The sequence below is a fragment of the Tachypleus tridentatus genome, chromosome 13 (assembly GCF_004210375.1).
Source record: "Tachypleus tridentatus isolate NWPU-2018 chromosome 13, ASM421037v1, whole genome shotgun sequence".
Taxonomy (NCBI): Eukaryota; Metazoa; Arthropoda; class Merostomata; order Xiphosura; family Limulidae; genus Tachypleus; species Tachypleus tridentatus.
The window spans coordinates 208396498-208416748 of record NC_134837.1 but is presented as its reverse complement, the minus strand read 5'-3'; the positions used below and the strand labels follow the sequence as shown (position 1 = coordinate 208416748).

Below are 20251 nucleotides of genomic sequence, written 5' to 3'. Positions count from 1 at the left end.
TTAATTAGAATGTGAAATAATAAAACCATTACTTTTAAAATGACGTCATTATAAAAATCATTATTTTGGCTTCTGGTACACAACTTGAGATTGACTTTTGAAGATCATGGTGTAAACATTGCTAGAAACGTCAACTTGTAATTATATTTTAGAAGGGAAATAAAATGTTGGAGTCATAGATTATGCCAAAGGTGACAACTCGCTCTTGATTGAACCCATAATCAAACATTATCTTGCTCTTGTTTGAACCCATAATTAAACATTATCTTGCTCTTTTTTGAACCCATAATCGAAGATTTGTTTCATTCAAATTTCAACAAAACGACAACATTTAAAAAATACATAGGACATAATCTTTTCGAGAGAAGAGTTATTACAGTTAAAATGGAAAAATATATATTAATTTTAATATTATATAAAAACATTTAAAAATTAGTATTTTATATTACGAATACCAACATACAAGTTAAGTTCGTAATTAAACTTGAGATTTCTCACTTTCCATTAAGCTATCCACACTGCAGAACACAAGTTTTATTTTAAATAATCTAAGCTGTTATGATGTACTTTGAAAAAACTGAAATACATTTTTTACGCTTGAAGTGGCACCTGATGTTATCTGTGTGACAAAGACACGTCGTTGTTTAAAATGTTATATTTCTCCTGTAGTTGTTCACATGTAACAGTTAGTCAGGCCCTGGTAACTGCAAGTTTGAATTTCTCGATAGCTGCCTCTACTTTAACAGTGATGGAGCAGAGAAAAAGCAGTTAGTTACTTCCACGCATCGCCAGGTTTCGATCTTTTGTTTTACCAAAAAATGGTAGGATTAACCATGACTTATAACGCCCCCACGGAGGAAAGAACGAGCATGTTCGGTGTGACGGGGGTTGTTGTGAGTGAGTTTATATTAGTCTTTGTGATGTATTGGATATTATCAATAAAATAAATGTTATTCACAGATGTATTCTATTATAACAACATTTTTAATATATCCATTTCACTAGTGTAGTGGGCCTGGCATGGCCAAGCGCGTAAGGCGTGCGACTCGTAATCCGAGGGCCGCGGGTTCGCGCCAGAAACGCGCCAAACATGCTCGCCCTCCCAGCCGTGGGGGCGTTAAAATGTGACGGTCAATCCCACTATTTCTTGGTAAAAGAGTAGCCCAAGAGTTGGCGATGGATGGTGATGACTAACTGTCTTCCCTCTAGCCTTACACTGCAAAATTAGGGATGGCTATCGCAGATAGCCCTCGCATAGCTTTGTGATAAATTCAAACCAAAGCAAAAACCTTAGGCCGTCATTTACCTCATCAAAGTTTATGCACGAATATTCAAACATACCAACAATAACAGATAGACTCCTACATAGTACAATAAATTACTTTGATACAAATTGGAGGAAAAACGAACTAGTATGCAAACTTGGCAGATACTGCTTACATGATGAAAATTCTACTAAACACCTCTCCTCTGTTAACTTGTACATTAGGTTAAAAGAATAAATAAATAATTAATTAAAAAAGCTACCTACAAACTAGACATCACATTAGTGAGGAACTCGTTAATAAACATTGAATGATTAATTTATGTAAATGTTTTTTTAGTAAATTCCTTCTAGTGAAGTGCGGTTTCTGATAGAACATCAAAGAGAAATTGCATTTTCGCACCAAATGTATTGGTAAGTGGTACATGGACATTGCCCTGAAAGGGGCCTGAGTAAGTGCGGATTACTGCAGCCCTCATGTGATATTTATCCATACATTAAACAGTTGAGATAAATAAAGTAAACGAAGGAGTGCGCTTGACCCTCCTGGGTATACAAATACCCGAACGACTAGAGAGAGAGACCGTCATTTGGTCAAATAATCACTGTTTCTAATTCTTATTTGGATAATTTATCCAAATATTAGCGCGTACATTGAATATTCTTCAGCACAAGTGAGTCTGTATACCAAAGTATTGAAACTTATTGATTTGAAAAGTTGAGACAACTAATATTAGTAAATTTAATGCCTGGAAAGTAAACGATTTATGTGACTGGAGATGACTACTAGGAAAAACATTTAAAACCAAACGCTATTTGCAACAATTAATTTCCAATCGAGAAGATCTAGGGATTAGCAAATTGCTTTCAATTGGTTTGTTTGATCAACTATATTTGTATTTGTAAAAACAGTGAGTGCATAAAAACAATTATTACCACTACAACGTTAACGGCTGATGATGTTGGTGATAGCTTGAATAACTAGAAAAATTCTGATATTACAAATATGTATGTTAATACTTAGATCATACTTTAAACACACGTGCATCAAAGAGACCAGTTCTTCTGATTTACGTGTAATACACTATTAATCGAGAACACGAGAGTATTTTGATCCATATATAATTATAAAAAATGGTATAATGTTACGCATGGTAAAATCTTCCTATGTATGTAGTGAAAATACAGGTTACCATACGGAAATATGTCATTCACCAGAGAGAAAAAATAACATAAATCAACAGCTAAAATTATAATATACTAGGAAGAAGTAGAGAATTATTATATTTACTTAGAGTTTTCCTATTGAAAACCTACAATGTGCTGAATTATTTACATTTAGTTTGTTTATCAACTGATGACAATAGTCCATGACGAATGGTTCAACTTTTTTTTTAATGTCTGGCAAAGAAAATAGTCCACACTATAATTTTGTCCACCATGTTTAAATAACTTAAAATCAAATTTCACGAGTATGAATGTCGTAAATAAACCAACAAAGTGTAGTGACAGTATTCTATTATTTATTTTTGATAAAACTTTGAATGTTTAGAATATCTAAGAGACATAAAAATGCAGGGCTTACTGTAGTTCTGAGCTGCTACAGCACTTAGCCGGATGTAGCTTTGCGCGAAATTCAAAAACAAACAAACAAGACTTCAAGAAATTGTTTCTAATATTTATGTGGCAACAACGAGTGATTTTTCTTGTTTCGGCATTTGATTGTTCAGAATAATTACCAACTGTAAATAAAGCTATTTTATTGGATTCTCAAAAATGTGCCAGAACTGTTACAATAGTTTTCTGATTATGAGAAGTTGTACACGACAATTCTCATTTGTCTTTTCTATTTCCATTTTTCTTACAATCTAAATTTTTTGTTGTGTTTTGTGCAGCACAAAATAAATATCACAAGAAGTGACAGCTTTGATTGGTTGATTTAGTGTTTTATGGCACAAAGCAGCTGAGCTATCTGAGCCAAACGTCCGGTAAAAGGTAAAATAAAGTAAATGTAGTAAAATTCATAACTGGAAATGCAGGTAAAACAAAACAGCATTTAGAAACATAAATAGCATAAAACCAATGTTGACATCTAGTCTACAATGTTAAGAGAGAAACCAGAGTAAGAGAAGTTGTAAACGACTTTCTGTAGCATTATAGTAATTATCATAATCTACCAGGAAGACTAACAGGTAAGTACAAGAACCACCGTCAGTCACCTGAAGTTGGCCTTTCCAGTCCTGGTTCCGGGTGATGTATCATTACGGCCGTTATCAAAAGGTAAAGTAATAAAAGTTTTGATAGCTTTGCAAATTATAATTTTGTGAGTTATGTATTCTAAGGACGACATATCGTACGTCATCTTCAACACCAAAATATTTATCAACAACAAGAGAAAAACATACACGAATGTCTTTAAGTATATATGAATATGAACGAGTAAATAAGTACACTAAAAAATGTATTGTGGGATTGAAGTTGTGTGACCATTTCTGCAGTTGTGTCACACCAAATAACATCACATGTTACAGTGGATAAAATGTTAGGTAATAAAGTTTTAGTTCAAGGTAGGGACCACCTGGAGTTCACGTTGAGTCAGAGGCTTAGTAAAACTGAACGCGGTACTGACATGAAACGTATGATTGTTGTCATGGCAACGTTAAATTTTCCTCTCATATTTGTTTATTCCAATATATGGTTTTGGCCAGGTGCATAATTCTTTACCCTGTACAGCATCTATATAATTATGTAGTACAAATATTACAAGTGTCCACTAGATACGTTTCGCAGTTGTTGAGAGCTGGAGATTATCCGAATATGGTTTTCTAGATGAAATACGTTTGTCGTTAAAGGAGAGGCAGCGTACACATATCGTACAGATAAATATAGAGATAAAAGAGATGCAGCGTACACATATCGTACAGATAAATATAGAGATAAAAGAAAACTTTATTAGAAATGTTTTACAATAAAACAAATAACACCTTAAACTATTGGGTTGAGGAATAATTCGTGAGCGTTTTTTCAAGTTAAAAAAATATATTCATATATGAAACGCTTTCGCAAAATATTTCATGTCATTTGGTAGATAATTGTTTGCTCTAATAGATGGTGTGTTTGATTTTCATATGTCTTTAATTTTTGCTTTCATTTTCAGCTCATTAAATGGAATGTCAAGTGGACAAAATCGAGCATTTTCGACACCATCTGCTTTTCGCATTTAATTTCTAGCAATTTCGTTTAAAACAATGCATACTATATACCTAGGTATTACATGAAATAAAGTATCATAATAAATGTTTTGGGTGTAATGTGTTCATGCATTGAAGTATTGTATAGTCTTGCATGTAATGCTTGAATGAAATTATTTAAAAACGCTCACGAATTATTCCTCAACCTAATATTTTTATAAAAAAGAATGATGTTTTAACTTAGTGACAAACCATAGTAAAAAAGCTGTCAGAAGTCTGTGTTACGTACAATAATTTATTTCAGATAACTCTCCAATTTATTGTATTCGTCGTACAATTTCATATAACTGTAAAGTTGAATTTAGAAGTTAAATAAATGTATAATATTTATAATATAATTTATAATATTTGCCAAGAAGATTGATACACACAATTTTTAACACAATAAATTTTAATATAAAAATTAAAACAATACAATTCATAATAACGATTATTAGCAATAGTTATTACAAATGATGGTTTATACACAAGAGTTTTACAAACATACAAACAATACCGAGTCTTATATCTGATCTGGAACCAAATTTTCTATCGAAGTTCAGGGACATCAAATTAATTGTTTGTTGATACATCTGTGCACGTATTTTGACGGCTGGCTAATCTTGAAGTACCCGTAAGTTTTTACCGGCGACAATATTTAATGTCTTTGTATAAATACTAACCTCCTGAGTTAATTCAGTGAAGTGAAACGGTTTGTAATGCTCAAAATCCGTAAACGTTTCTTGTCAAATTCTGTAGTTTCCCAATTAATAGGCGTTAACCACAATTTTTTCTGTCTCTCGGCTATCCACTTTTATACGAATGACGCGAATTTCTGGAAGTTTTAACAATGTTGATGCTCACTCTCAAGAATGTTCTACAGATGTGACTTGCGCAATACACAGCCAATGATATATATCACAGGCAAAAAATAAAACTATAATGAAACAAGAGTGTGTATTAAAATAAATGTACAAAGTAAATCTCTTATGTCTGATATCAAAGAAACTAGTTTCCACATTTTCTGGCGTCCTGTTTAGTCTCATGTTTTCTCCTAGTATGCGAAAATCTAGTCAACAGACGACTACGTGAATCCTGAATTTTTATGACACAGAGGAAGTATGACTGACAAGTTTTTCAGGATAAGAAATGACGTTATCTTATATAACACAGGTGAAGTATATGAAGTATGAGAGGCTACCACTCTTAGAATAAAATCATATTGTATCATGTTATACAACACAGCAAATACCATCAAAATGCTACCATTACAAAATATTTAAATTAATCAAGCACACTGGATGATTAATAAGGACAACAAATCAAAACTTGAATAAAAACGAGTGAAGCATGCGATATTTAAACTTCTAGATAAAAATCAATAGTTGACTTTTTTGTTTTTTTTATTTAATATCATTACAAATAGGAGATCTTAATAAGAGAAGTGAGAGTGCTTATAAAATATGATATTTCACTCAATCGTGTAGCTTAAATCTTTAGAGCACTCAACCACGTGGCTAAGATTCTCTACGATACCCAATCACAAAGCTATGATAGTCAATATGATCCGCAGTTTATGGACTTGCAATACTAAACTGCAAAATTTTATTCCACATCGTGAGCAGAGTTTACATAAAACATTGTGTAGCTTTGGACTTCAACAAACAACCACAATACAATGATGTGACTGTAAGTAAAGTAATATTTTATGAAAAACAGTCGTCCTTAAAACTAGTATAATATACATATATATCAGGTTATAATTTGCATTACTTTCTTGCAATAAACACCAGCGTTAGTAAAACATGTTATTAAACACACGACTGGTAATATTTGTTTAATGTTAACATTCTCTTAACAACGTCAGTTCTTCTCGTAACTTAGCAAATGAGAAGTTCCAATAGAGAAATGATATGTATACAATAAAACATGCTTTTTTATATGGATTAAAAATGAACGACATTCTTATATTGTTATTTACACAGTAAATTATATATCTCATATAATAAGGAATGAAACATGAACATCACTGCTATTCATATGATTTCAATGTGTCAAAATGATATTGATTATTATTGTTTCTATGATTTAACACTTTTAACTTGAAAGCAGCTGATAAAGTCCACTGAATAACAGTTGTTGCCCCTTGCTAGTACAGCAGTATGTCTACGGATTTAGAACGCTAAAATTAGGGTTTCGATTTCCCTCGGTGGGCTCACCAGATAGCCCGATGTGGCGTTGCTATAAGAAAACAATCACAATCACAATAACAGTTGTTATAGGAATTATTGTTTTAAGTCGTTAAACATGTTATGTATAGAACTTGTATACATAACAAGTATACAAGTTTAGTTTTGACAGAACTAAACAGAACAACTGTTTACCACGACATTAAACCAGCTGCTGTAGCTGGGTTTCTGCGTCTTGTATTGGCAAGTTGGGGTAAAATAACAGTAGATTACATCAATAATCTTATTAACAGCATATTACGTCGAATTGTGGAGGTCATTAGAATACGAGGATATCTAGCCAAGTACAGAATATCTAATATGAACTGTTATAGGTTTATAAATGCTATTTATAATAAGGTGATGTTATATTTTGTCATTATATATGTATATGTTTTGTTGTGATAGGTGAAAGGTTAAATGTAAACATCTTTCTACAGGTGTATATATAAATTTGTTCGCCAATCTAATAAATGGTCCATGATGTACACATAACTTGTCTCATAAAACACATTACATATGTGGATGTTTAATATAACATGCGTTTCTCAGTTTGACAGCAATAACTGTATTTGTAATCTATTTGAATAATAAATATCTGATTTATTACAAAATATGAAACATTTTGTTCAAAACTGTGTTTATTATGGTTTCTAGAACTACTAAAGAAAAAACAACGTAGAGACATGTTGTTAAAATATTTAAAAGTATAAGATAAAACATTTCTGCAATATTTAGAACTAGCAGAGTAAAGCAATATTGTAGCATATTGTTAAAATATTTCCAGTTACCAGAGGAAAACATTCTAGTGCCATATTGTTAAAATATTTACAAGTACTAGAGAAAGCATTATTGCAATATTTAGAACTAGCAGAGTAAAGGAATATTGTAGCATATTGTTAAAATACTTCCAGTTAACAGAGGAAAACATTCTAGTGCGATATTGTTAAAATATTTACAAGTTCTAGAAATATTTACAAACTAGTTCTATTGTTAAAATATTTCCAGTTACCAGAGGAAAACATTCTATGCGATGAAATATTTACAAGTTCTAGAACATTATTGAAATATCAGAGTAAAGCAATATTGTAGCATATTGTTAAAATATTTCCAGTTATCATAGGAAAACTTTCTTATGTCATATTGTTAAAATATTTAAAACTAAGAGAAATAAAAAAGTGTGAGGTATAATATTTATTATTCTAGTGAGGTGAATTCAAGAGGCAAAATAAGAAAACCTTACTTAGCTCTAAGAGCGAGCTCGACTCGCAATCTACATGACGCTGGTTTGAATCCACGTTGCACCAAACATGCTCACCTTTTAGACGTAGACGTGTTTTTATGTTGCGTTCAATTCCAATATTAGTTAGTAAAAGAGTATTCTGAGAGTTGGCGGTGGATAGTGATGATTAGCTGTCTTCTTTAAATTTGGGAAGGCTCGCGCAAATAGCCTTCGTGTAGCTTTGCGTGAAATAAAAAAAAAACAAACGAAACAGTTATAAGAATCTTCCGATTTAAAACTACTCACGTATTCCGATTATCTCTGTATTCAGTTACGTTATCACTGGTGTTAGAACAATTATTATATAAATAAAATAAATATTCGGGTATTTTTATGTGTCATCATTTGTATTTGTGTCATTTCAGTTTCGTTCCCAATACGTATGTAAATTCCAAATGTATCTGGTGCCTACAATTATATAGTTGCTGCTATGTTTAATCTCAGCTCCAATACCGGCACAGAATACTATTGAAGAAGTAAGGGAACGTTTGGGATGCAAGTGTAATTGTTCTAATAGAGAAATGATATGTATACAATAAAACATGCTTTTTTATATGGATTGAAAATGAACGACATTCTTATATTGTTATTTACACAGTAAATTATATATCTCATATAATAAGGAATGAAACATGAACATCACTGCTATTCATATGATTTCAATGTGTCAAAATGATATTGATTATTATTGTTTCTATGATTTAACACTTTTAACTTGAAAGCAGCTGATAAAGTCCACTGAATAACAGTTGTTGCCCCTTGCTAGTACAGCAGTATGTCTACGGATTTAGAACGCTAAAATTAGGGTTTCGATTTCCCTCGGTGGGCTCACCAGATAGCCCGATGTGGCGTTGCTATAAGAAAACAATCACAATCACAATAACAGTTGTTATAGGAATTATTGTTTTAAGTCGTTAAACATGTTATGTATAGAACTTTAATAAGTTCTGTATCTGATGTGTCACACAACAAAGTTTTGTAGTTAACAATAAGCAGTTAGATTGTTTATTATTTGGCTGTTTACTTAACAACAAATGGTCTTGAAACAAATTTCGTTAATATTAAATATATTTTCTTTAAGTATTAGAAACTGTTTTATTGTCTACTAATTTAACAATCGTATTTCCTAATCAATGTAATATGTTTACGTATTGAAATTAGATAACTTAAGATGTAACACAAACCCAACCATGAAATATTATAAATTGGGTGGTGATGGTTAGTTACCTTCTCTCTTGTCTTACACTGCTGAATTGGGGCGGCTAGCAAGCTCTTGGGCTACTCTTTTATCAACGAATAGTGGTATTGACCGTCACATTATAACCCCTCACGGCTGAAAGGGCGAGCACATTTGGTATGACAGGGTTTCGAACCCGCAACCCTCAGATAACGAGTTGAGTGCCTTAACCAGCTATGCTGGGCCTCTTCCTCTTTGGAGACAAGAGTTTGTATGTCAACTATTTATGTTTAATAAAAGCATTTCAAAAATATTTTTAAGGTCGTGTTTTAATTTATTACGAATATCTATCCACTCATGCTTTTCTTGAGGAACTTTTTCGTGTTTTCATAATGTTTTTAGAACACCGTTGTAAATTACGTATTTTCTAATGTACGACTTTAGATTCAATAAATGAATATTTCTATTATTATTTTAAACTTAGAAATTATTTTTTAGAAAGGAAACAAAAAGATGGCTTCATTAAATATTGATAAAAAAATAAAAAGTCGCATGAATTGTAACTTGTTATTGAACCTACAATCAAAATTTAGTTTTTGTTTCTGTTGCTCAAAGCAGTAGCAACGTGAACCGTACATGTGATATAATCCTCTAGAGGGCAGGGTTGTTGATGTTTTTGGGAAAGTTTCCTCGAGTTATTTGCACTGAACGATCATCAGCTAAAGTCATTGTCATAAACGTTTGGAACTTTTAGTAGATAATATATGTGAAAACATAAATTATTAACGACTACAACAAACTTTTTATAACGAGAAATGAGTAATTCGCAATTAATTGTTCTGATAAAGCGAATAGTATTTCTTTACATATAAACCACTTCAAAAATTAATTTATTTTGTATTTTGAGTATAAGATAATTTAATATTACTTATTAGAAAGTTAGAAAAAAACGACCTTTAAACGTCACATATAAATACAATTTATCCAGGGATTCTATATACAGCAAATTGCTTGTAATTGTAATGCTTCATTTGTCGAGTCTACTGTAATGTTCGTCTAACAATACATAAAATATTATTGTTGTTTCACTATTGTTTCAATATTACATTATAGATATAATGCTAACTACATTATACATATATTTATTACTTAAATAAACTATAAAACAGAGAGAACTACAATATGTTTTATGATTAATTGAAAAAAGGCATAGACAGAGATTATTGGTGGTACATATAAGTAAAACACTATTCAGAAAACAACACTTTATATCAATACACTTGATACGAGTAGTTCTAGTTTAAAAATTATGTACTCCATTGTACAACTCAAAGTTATAATTTGTTTCTAACATTTTTGGAAGCTTTATATCCGTTTATATCGAATTCTTTGTCTCTTAGCAGCATTTATTTTCAGTCTATGTGTCATTTTTGGTTTAAATAAAACACTGTGGTTCTCCTTGTTTAAGTGATATATGTTGTGTGCCGACTTACAATACTAAAATCCGGATATCGATACCCGTGGTGGGTAGAGCACGGACAGCCGATTGTATAGTTTTATAAAAGAAAGACGTGGTTTAAAGATGCCACTGAATTATATTATTCTTCTTTGCAGGCGGCATGATGTTTGTCAGCTTTTAATATTTGGTTTTGTAGTTACCAACAAACAAACACATTGTCATGATATTTCACTGTATATCATGGCTGCTTAACGTTGTTAAAGTAAAGTTAACTTTAAATAGAAATTACTGTTTGTTTAAAGACTAACACGAACAGTTCATCTTTATCGTTAACAGATGCAACTCTTCAAGAGGTTTCACATGTTTTCGTTTGAGAATGTTCTCAAGAAAGTAACGAGAATGATAACCCGTTACATAATTAATGTAATGTAATTGTTTTATGAACAACTGTTGAATACAAAGTATTCTGTGGCGTATTATTATGTTTTAGATGTCGTCTACACATTGTTTTGTTTTAACTCTGTCCACAATATTGAATCAAACTCTGATGTAAGTCCAATGTAGCTTTGTGATTGGGTATGATAGAGTATCGTATCTACGTGATTGGGTATCTACGTGATTGGGTACCATAGAGGATTGTAGATATGTGATTGGGTGAGGCTCTCGCTATATTTACTATATTTCTGTGTTGAATAATATAAAGTAGTCTGACTTATATCTAAGAAGACCTTCCTTGTTTACTTAACAGGAAGTAGGAAGGATAAGTCATATTATTTTACGAATTAAATTATCTTGTTTAACACAGCGAAATATTTTAGGAAATAGAAACAAATTTTCTTAGGATACAAATCATACTACAGTACTGTATTAAAGTCTTAGGACAAGAGAACATTTTGTCATTCTTTCCAATTTATGGGAATCATTCTACATCACACCACTGAATGTAAACTTCAATACTGTGGTAATGTTTCACTGATCCCTGCTGACAACTGAATGAGTCAGGGTAAGAATACTTATTATTCTTTAGAATTCTCATATCATTGTACCAAATGCATGTCATAAGAGATATGCTTGAATGAATATGCTGATCAAATTATGAGTCTGAAGTAAGTGTCATGGTACCTCCATATAGTGTCTTAATCATACAGAAAGAAGCTAGCCCAAGGTACCTGTATATTCTAGAATAAATCAATTTAAATGTCACTACACAAATATACCTTGATAAAAGAGTATTTTACACAATATGTATTAAATTTTGTTGTTATTTGAAATAATCACGGACCAACAAACGTAGAGAATTGTCACCGGAGCTGAGAGTTCGCAACATTGCATTACATGATTCGAGTTGGACACCCCGAAAAATTGTTGCAGACTTGAAATGCCCCCCTCCAAACGTCGTCAGTCACACCCTATATCGCGAGAGGTAAATTTCAAAATACGAAAGGAAGGAGTAGAACACCAAAATTCAATAATACTGATGTTAAGTATCTTTGTTAATGAAGCCTTCAGGATAAAAGCAAGACTGCCACTGATGGGCCTGGCATGGCCAAGCGTGTTAAGGCGTGTAATCTGAGGGTCGCGGGTTCGATTCCCGTCGCGCCAAACATGCTCGCCCTTTCAGCCGTCACATTATAACGCCCAATCCCACTATTCGTTGGTAAAAGAGTAGCCCAAGAGTTGGCGGTGGGTGGTGATGACTAGCTGCCTTCCCTCTTACACTGCCAAATTAGGGACGGCTAGCACAGATAGCCCTCGAGTAGCTTTGTGCGAAATTCAAAACAAACAAAACAAACTGCCACTGATCTCAAGCGTAAGCAAAACAACCATGTACCAAATGACAGAAAAGTGTCCAGATCTCCAGTATCAAGAAGAGCCAATGAGAATGTGATATTTACTCATGCAGCAGTTTACACGTGTTGTCAAGAGAGTGAAACTTACTAACTACAATTATACGTCATTTCTATAAACTTAAATTTAGTAGATTAACCTAAACATTTGAAATATATTTGCTGATTCCTAGATCTTCTGGATCGGAAAGTAACAACTAGAAATATCTTTACAATGTTTATATTTGGATTTAAACCTTTGTCTACGCCCGTATTAAAAATATTTTTTTATGGATGTAGATTTGGTCTATTTGGATTTTCGCAAAGCATTTAACAAAGTGTCACATAAAAGGCTTTTAAAGAAACTTATCTCTATATGAGTTGCTAGTGTTAAGACAAATAATATTTTAGGTTGTATCTTCAAAAATATTTAATACAAGTTGAATGAAGTTATAATTTCATTGTACAAGCCACTGGTTTGGCCACGTTTGGAGTATTGTGTTCAGTCTTGTTTTCCTTACCTTAGGGAAAACATATAACTGTTGGTTCAGAAGAGGGTTACTAAAATGGTATCTGGGATAGATAAGTTTTCATATGTTGGGGTATAAGATACTCAAAATTGTTTTCTCTTGAAAACAGAACAATTGGAGGTGATTTAAGACCTAAAATCTTTAAAAAACTGATATTGTTGATGCATCTACATTTTTCATATCTAACAACGAGAATTATGGAACCAGGTGAGACAAACTGAGATTTAGGCAAGAAGCGCCGTCTTGAGCTAAGTTGTGGAAGCAGTAAATTTGAGTGAGTTAAAAAATATTAGATAGATATATAAATGATAGTATTTTGCTTTAATTTTTATATCTTTTAAAAGTTATTTTTTTATTTTTTGTACAGGACGGAACAACCAAGGTGGACCAATAGGTCCCTTGTTTTCCCTAAACATTATGTTATGCACTAACCATCTAACTATGTTTTTAATATGCTCGCCCTTTCATTTGTGAGAACGTTACAAAGTAACGATAAATCCCACTATGTATTGGTAAGAGTAGCCAAGATTTGGCAGTTTGTGGTGATGACTAGCTGCCTTCCTTCTAGTCTGACAGTGCTAAACAGGGAGAGCTAACGCAGGTAGCCCTTGTGTAACTTTGTGCGATATTCAAAATAGAAAACAAAATAAACAATAATGTTATTCTTCAGCATCTAATTAAAAAAACAAAAACATTTTATGATCTTTCCTAACATAAAAATTATTTTACAAACTGTGTAAGAGACGACTCCACTAAATTTCTGTAAATAATTTGTACACGTTTTGGAATTTACAAATAAATTCATATTGATGCCGCTTAAATAATGAAGCAATGTTTTCTAATTTAGGCCTAACAGAGAGAATTCAAACCTTAAGGGAAATTACATCGAAGGGATTGTTCAGTTAATGTGTGCTATTACCATGAATATTTTGACCGCTCTACAGAGGTTGTTCCAATATAAAATGTTTCTTTAGAAACACATGAGCAGATATTTGTAATAAATTAAAACATGACAACACAAAATAATAATTTTTAAAACGCTTTTATTAAACATTAAAAGTTGACAGACAATTTCCCGCCTCCAAAGAAGAATAACTGGGATTTCAGTGACATCTATAAATCAGTTGATCTGATGTTAGCTTATCATAACAATACGTGAGTATAAAATCTGTAGTTTAGTGGATGCCGTTAACTGCATACATAATACACTGAAAAAATAAGTAGATTAAATATAGTTTCACTGAGCAGGAACTAAAACAGGTTTTGCTACATTTTGTAATAGTTCATCATTAGGTTTGTGTGACATCTTAACTTGTCTATATTCAATACGTAAAAAAATTACATTGATTAGGAAATACGATTGTTAAATTAGTAGACAATAAAACAGTTTCTAATACTTAAAGAAAATATATTTAATATTAACGAAATATTGTTTCAAGACCATTTGTTGTTAAGTAAACAGCCAAATAATAAACAATCTAACTGCTTATTGTTAACTACAAAACTTTGTTGTGTGACACATCAGATATGGAACTTATTAAAATGTATCATAATAATATGAACCAACATTCGATTACTAAAGTTGTTTTTCAAAACTTAAAAGAATCGAATCTTAGTTTGAATATTTATCTATAATATAATACAAGTCCTTACCAGAGGAGTAATTCTCTCAGTACTTGACACAACAACAATTTATTTCCAACTTTTACATCGACGTCCCCAACCCTTCTCGCCTTTTCCACAACAACGACCTTTACGTTTTCCACAACCTTTGAAGTTTTTTTGTCATTTTCTTCATCTTCAACATAATTCATGAAATAATTAATTAATCATTTGATCCCCATTGTTACAACTTTAAAATATTTATACTTTAAAGTTAGAATAATTAAAACACATCTAGCTTAACTTCTGTAACTGTAAAATAAAATCTGAACGGTCGTTTATTTACATGAGGAATAAGCAGCCAATTTGGTTTGGTCACTTTTGCACAAACGTGCAGAATGGCTTTGGGCGATGTGTAGGTCACGTGCATCGATCCCCAGGTTTTCGTGTTGCAAGACTTGAAGATTATTAGTGTGTCACCGGAATAAAATGGTCAGTTATAGCCATTACTATTTGTAGCTAGTGCCTAACAGACGGTAATTGTTCTACCAATATTTTGTGTCACAAGTGCCTCAACAGCCTGTTTTGAACAAAATATCAAAAAAAAAAAAAAAAAAGGGTGATTGACTTTTACTTTTACAACGCACCTGCAGTGTTGACAGTGTGTACTCTAGTAAGCGTCCTCACGTATCGAATCTCTGACCAGGGTTAAACTGGGACTGAAAAGTCCGAAACAAAGTTCAGACGCTTGAAGATTCGCACCATTACTATTCCTGGCCTTCTGGTTTGAATGTCAAAGTGGATAACAAAATGGAGTTACACCTCTTTCAAATTCCATTTTAGCCACTACTGCAGGCTCTTCACTCCCAAAGTTAGTTAGGCCTAGTCCTAGTTATTTTAAAACCATCATTTCAAAAAAAAATGTTTATTTTGTTAATTATTAGAAAAAATTAAATAAGATAAAACTCTTCCACTCTGGAAACATAGGAGTAAATATTAATTTTAAAGGAGTATTATTAAATTTGTTACGTGTTTTGGAATATTAACTGACGATTTTGTTCTCTTTGAAATATTTATAGGTATAACCATAAGCCAAACATGCGTATTACAAATCACATAAACTGCGGATAACCTAGGAGAAACAAAACTTAGAACAAAAATTTCGTTCCCGGACACGTCCTTCTCCACTGGCAAAGCGACATGTCTGAGAACTTAAAAATTAGAAAATGGGTTTTGATACCAGTGGTTGGTAGAACACCGAAAGCCTATTTCGTACTTTCAGGCTTAATTATAAACAAAAAACTTCAAATATCTGATTTGGTAACACGAATGGATAAGTTAAGAGAAATATATTCTTGATTAATTTCTAGTTTAAGTATTACAGTCATTAATTCTGAACTTATTGTTCCCTTTAACAAAAATTATTTTTGTTTCTAATATTTTCCTACTTTCTGTGTTTATATATTTATATATAATTCCTTATATTTTTAACATTGTTATATATACTTTATCTTGTTGGTCATGTGAAGTATTTATTACATATCTGTGGTTACACTTTATTTTCATATACAAACACTTATTAAAACGTAAGATTATCAAAATTGTTGTATTTGAAAATAATTTAAAATAAGTCCCAAAAATAGCAAGAAGACAAACTAACAGTCTTCAGTGATACATAATTATGAACTTAAATGTTATTCAAAACAACACGTATCATTAAGACAGAAAACTAAGTTTCACCTGAAGTTTTAGTCTCACACATGGGAAAAAATCTATTTGTGTCACAAGTACTTTGAAAAAATATCCCCTCAGGAGCATAACACACTTCAAGTCCTTGTTTAGCGGTGGTGTTATGAAAGGCCAGTCGTCACTATTACCGATTACGTTTTGGTTTTCGTCCGTTAGAAGAGTGCCATTCAAAAAAACTCAAGTGGCAGCAATTAAATACGTCTTTTCCAAATACGTAGCCACCTGTTTAGCCAGTTCAGGAGTTTGGGGGATAGCAGCTCTTCCCCCTATAAGTTCACAGAACATGTAAACAGCTTCGATATTCGTTAAGGCTGTTGGATACACATTATAACAGGTGTCTTTAACACAGTAGGAAACATCGGCTGTAAAAAAATACACATTTGTTTATTGTTCAAACAATGATGTTTTCAATAAAGTCAACTTTGACAACAATACTGTTATTGTTGTGATGTGCAAACATACAATGAGTTCAATAGATATTGTCACAGAATCAACCAAGTTGATAACTATATTATAAATATTAATTATAATAGAAGGATAAATATAAAGTTTTGTTGCTCTAGACGCAGAGGTGTATTATATTTCACTGACGTAAATCCAACATTGTAATATATCAAGGAAATCTCACGACAATAGCTATATTAAGTTTCTAAATAACTACCCAATCTAAACAGAAAATTATATTAATCTTCTGTAGAGATCTGAAATCATAAATTACTATAATATAACACAAATGTTAATGATGTAAAGAACCAGATTATTTAAATTAATTTATAACTAGACGGTTCCATCAATGATACGTTTCTCGTTATATTATACAAAGATACGTGCTTCAACATACCTTTAGGAATTTCACAGAGACTCCAACCTGAGATATGTGAATCAGTTATTTCCCACTTGAAACTAGAACTTCTTTTCATTGCTACTTTACCATTTTCTACTGTTTGTGGTTGAGAAGTTCCCCAAAGATTAATAAAAGCCGAATTGTTTACTGTCTCTTCTTGAGACAGACCAAGCCACACTGGACTATCATCGGTTATTGTTCTGCTGGCCAAATCCATAAGGAACTTCGCTGTTTCTTCATCAGAAGGCGTAGCCGGTGTCATTCCGTAAAATCTGCAAACTTGTGACACATATATTTTCCAAGATGATAAAATAGGTCCATCCGTTTTATATTGTAACACGTTGTTTCAGTACAGTCCAGAACTACACAAAGTAGAAACAATCAGGAACAATAAGTGACATAATTTTGAAATAATGCTAGTGTTACCGGACTAAAATCAATAACATTATGAACAACTAGAGAGTGAAGACAGAAGACTAGTTCATGTTCTCACGTCTTTTACATGTAGCTATATGTAAATAACGTGTGTACACTTTATTTTATATAAAAGTACGTTCTTGTCCAGTTTGTTAACTTATGAACTAAAAAGGAATATTTTTTATTTTTTAAATCTTAATCAATATTATCAAAACCATTCATTTCTTCCTGCTAAGCTATAATAATGATGTATAAGACGTGTATACTCGAGGTTTTTGAATTCACACATAACAAACAAACGTAAAAGTACAAAATTTATTTATAAAAGAATTACGAAAACTTGTAAATAAATTAATGTGATTAAAATTATAATTATCATATTGAGATACTGCTCGCTAACAAACGTGTTGCGATAGGACTCTTGTAACTGGAGGAAGAAGAAATGTTGTGTAGTTGATGGTTATATTTTTATGATCTATTTGTGTTTAACTTTCATATGTTTAGAGGAATTAAATAAATTACACGTTGAGGTTTTATACGTTTCCCAGGATACTTTAAATCTTTTATTCATTTGTATATTGTAACAAGTTGTTTCTGTCCACAACTATACAGAGTGGAAACAGGAAAAAATAAAATACAAGTTTGTAGGAATGCGGTATCAACAACTTGAGAGTTGTTAAAGAGTAGTCTGGTTCGTGTTTTGAAGTCTGTAATGCGTAGATATACGTAAATAGTGTATCGTACACTTAGTTTCAGAGTTTGAAATGTTCATATTTTTATATCAAAGCCTCTATGTACCCTGAAAAAACGTGTTACGATAGGACTCTATAACTGGAAGAAGGAGAACCTGTGGTTTGATTGTTGCTAACACTTTCTCTAACATGTAAACATTATCATATTGTGATGTAATTTCACTAATAGCATTGGTTTTTTTTCTTATAACTATAGATATATCTTAGCCAAATGCCATTGTAACACCCTGATGGATGCTCGAAACTTCGCATAAAATAAACTAGGTAAGTTTTGACTTAGTCATGTCAATTTATTCTTTATTATCATTTATCTAAGTTTTATTTCTCCTTCAAGTCTGAATCAATAACTGTTTAATTGACAGCTTTGTTGTTTATGCTGTATTAATTTTTAACCTTCAGATATTGAGACGAGTTAACATTAAACTGCAGAGAGTAAAAGAAACTTGATAGATTTTATGGTAAAACACTTTAATATATATATGATAAGACTGTATACAAACCATGTTTAACGACTTCAAACAATGAATCCTCTAACAACTGTTATAGATACCGTGGAATTCAGTAGACTTTATCAGCTGCTTTCAAGTTAAAAGTGTTGTTATATCATAGAAACAATAATAATCAATCTCATTTTGACACATTAAAATCATATGAATAGCTGTGATGTTCATGTTTCATTCCTTATGATATGAGATGTATAATTACCGTGTAAATAACAATATAAGAATGTCGTTCATTTTAATTCCATATAAAAAAGCATCTTTTACTATATACATATCATTTCTCTATAAGAACAATTATACTTACTTTCCAAACTTGCCTGTATTTCTTCAATAGTATTTTGTGCCTGTATTCCAGTTAAGATTGGACATAGCAGCAACTATATAATCATGAGGACCAAATACAGTTGATGTTATTATTGCATCTACGGTGAACTAAGTTAAAAGGATACAACTACAAGTGATGACACACAAAACTACCCAAGCCTATCTGTGGCTGTGGTTCGTTTTATCATTGTTTTAAAAATAAAACTTAGTACATATTTCTTATTCTATCTATTATTATTTATCTTATTATACTAATACATATCTTAACAATAAGACACTATGAATATGTTTTCCCTGGTAGTTTTGAACACACGGTACAATATTTTATAAACACAGAAACTCTCAGTAGTATACTTACATATAAAGCTATAACTTGACGCATCTTCTGCCCCATCTTCATCTGAGGTCCAGTATTGTACTACAGGAGTTTCAGTCAGCTCTTTGTATATTGGTAACCCACTGAACTCACGGGTTTATATAGCTGTTGATACACCGATACATTTCTGTAGGAGGAGTCACACTTATTAGGAACAGCTGTATGAGGGCGTGGTCTAGTCTGTAAAATCAACTTCTCTCCTAAACCAGCTTTCGTAACATTTTTTATTGGTTGAAAAAAACTATAGTGGGATGTATCAAAACATGCGTAAGTTGGTGGCGCAGAAGATAATCACACTTACTGTAGACATTCAAACCATGAAATAGTATCATTTTTAACATGAACATCTAATTTAAACCCTTAGATAAAGTTGGAACATATTTCAGTGGTGTTCAGCCATTCCAGAATGTTGGTCAGGAACTTCATTGTTATTCTTTGATAAATTGTTTAGGCAGAATATTCAAGATGAAACTTTGTAGAATGGACTTACGAAACGCCGTTTTCTACACTTGTGTCTCCACAATAGGTAGTTGCTGTCCATTCTACAAAATTTTATCACTGATATTTTAACAACTATCCAGTTCGATAAAATGTTAAAGGTTTTGTTAGGTGTCCTACACACTATAGGCTAATTTTTAATGATAAGTAAATTAAGATGCAATTAATATTACTTAATGAGATGATTCTA

General features: G+C 31.8%; 1 protein-coding gene and 1 long non-coding RNA gene across 3 annotated transcripts; both read right to left on the bottom strand.

Annotated features, from left to right (window-relative positions):
• Positions 1-14022: 14022 nt before the first annotated feature.
• LOC143239077 (uncharacterized) lies at positions 14023-14778 on the bottom strand. Its single transcript, XR_013021016.1, has 2 exons — positions 14650-14778; positions 14023-14204 (listed from the first exon to the last, which is right to left on the bottom strand). It is a non-coding gene; the product is annotated as an uncharacterized LOC143239077 (long non-coding RNA).
• Positions 14779-16509: 1731 nt separating this feature from the next.
• LOC143237407 (uncharacterized) lies at positions 16510-19662 on the bottom strand. Of its 2 annotated transcripts, none has more exons than XM_076476634.1 (4): positions 19546-19662; positions 19168-19240; positions 17189-17553; positions 16510-16709 (listed from the first exon to the last, which is right to left on the bottom strand). In XM_076476634.1, exons 3-4 carry the CDS (start codon positions 17451-17453, stop codon positions 16525-16527), a joined length of 450 nt encoding a protein of 149 aa, XP_076332749.1. In that variant the 5' UTR covers positions 17454-17553; positions 19168-19240; positions 19546-19662; the 3' UTR covers positions 16510-16524. The 2 variants fall into 2 exon arrangements, with proteins under 2 accessions (XP_076332749.1, XP_076332750.1); XM_076476635.1 differs by having other exon boundaries at positions 16510-16613.
• Positions 19663-20251: the final 589 nt, after the last annotated feature.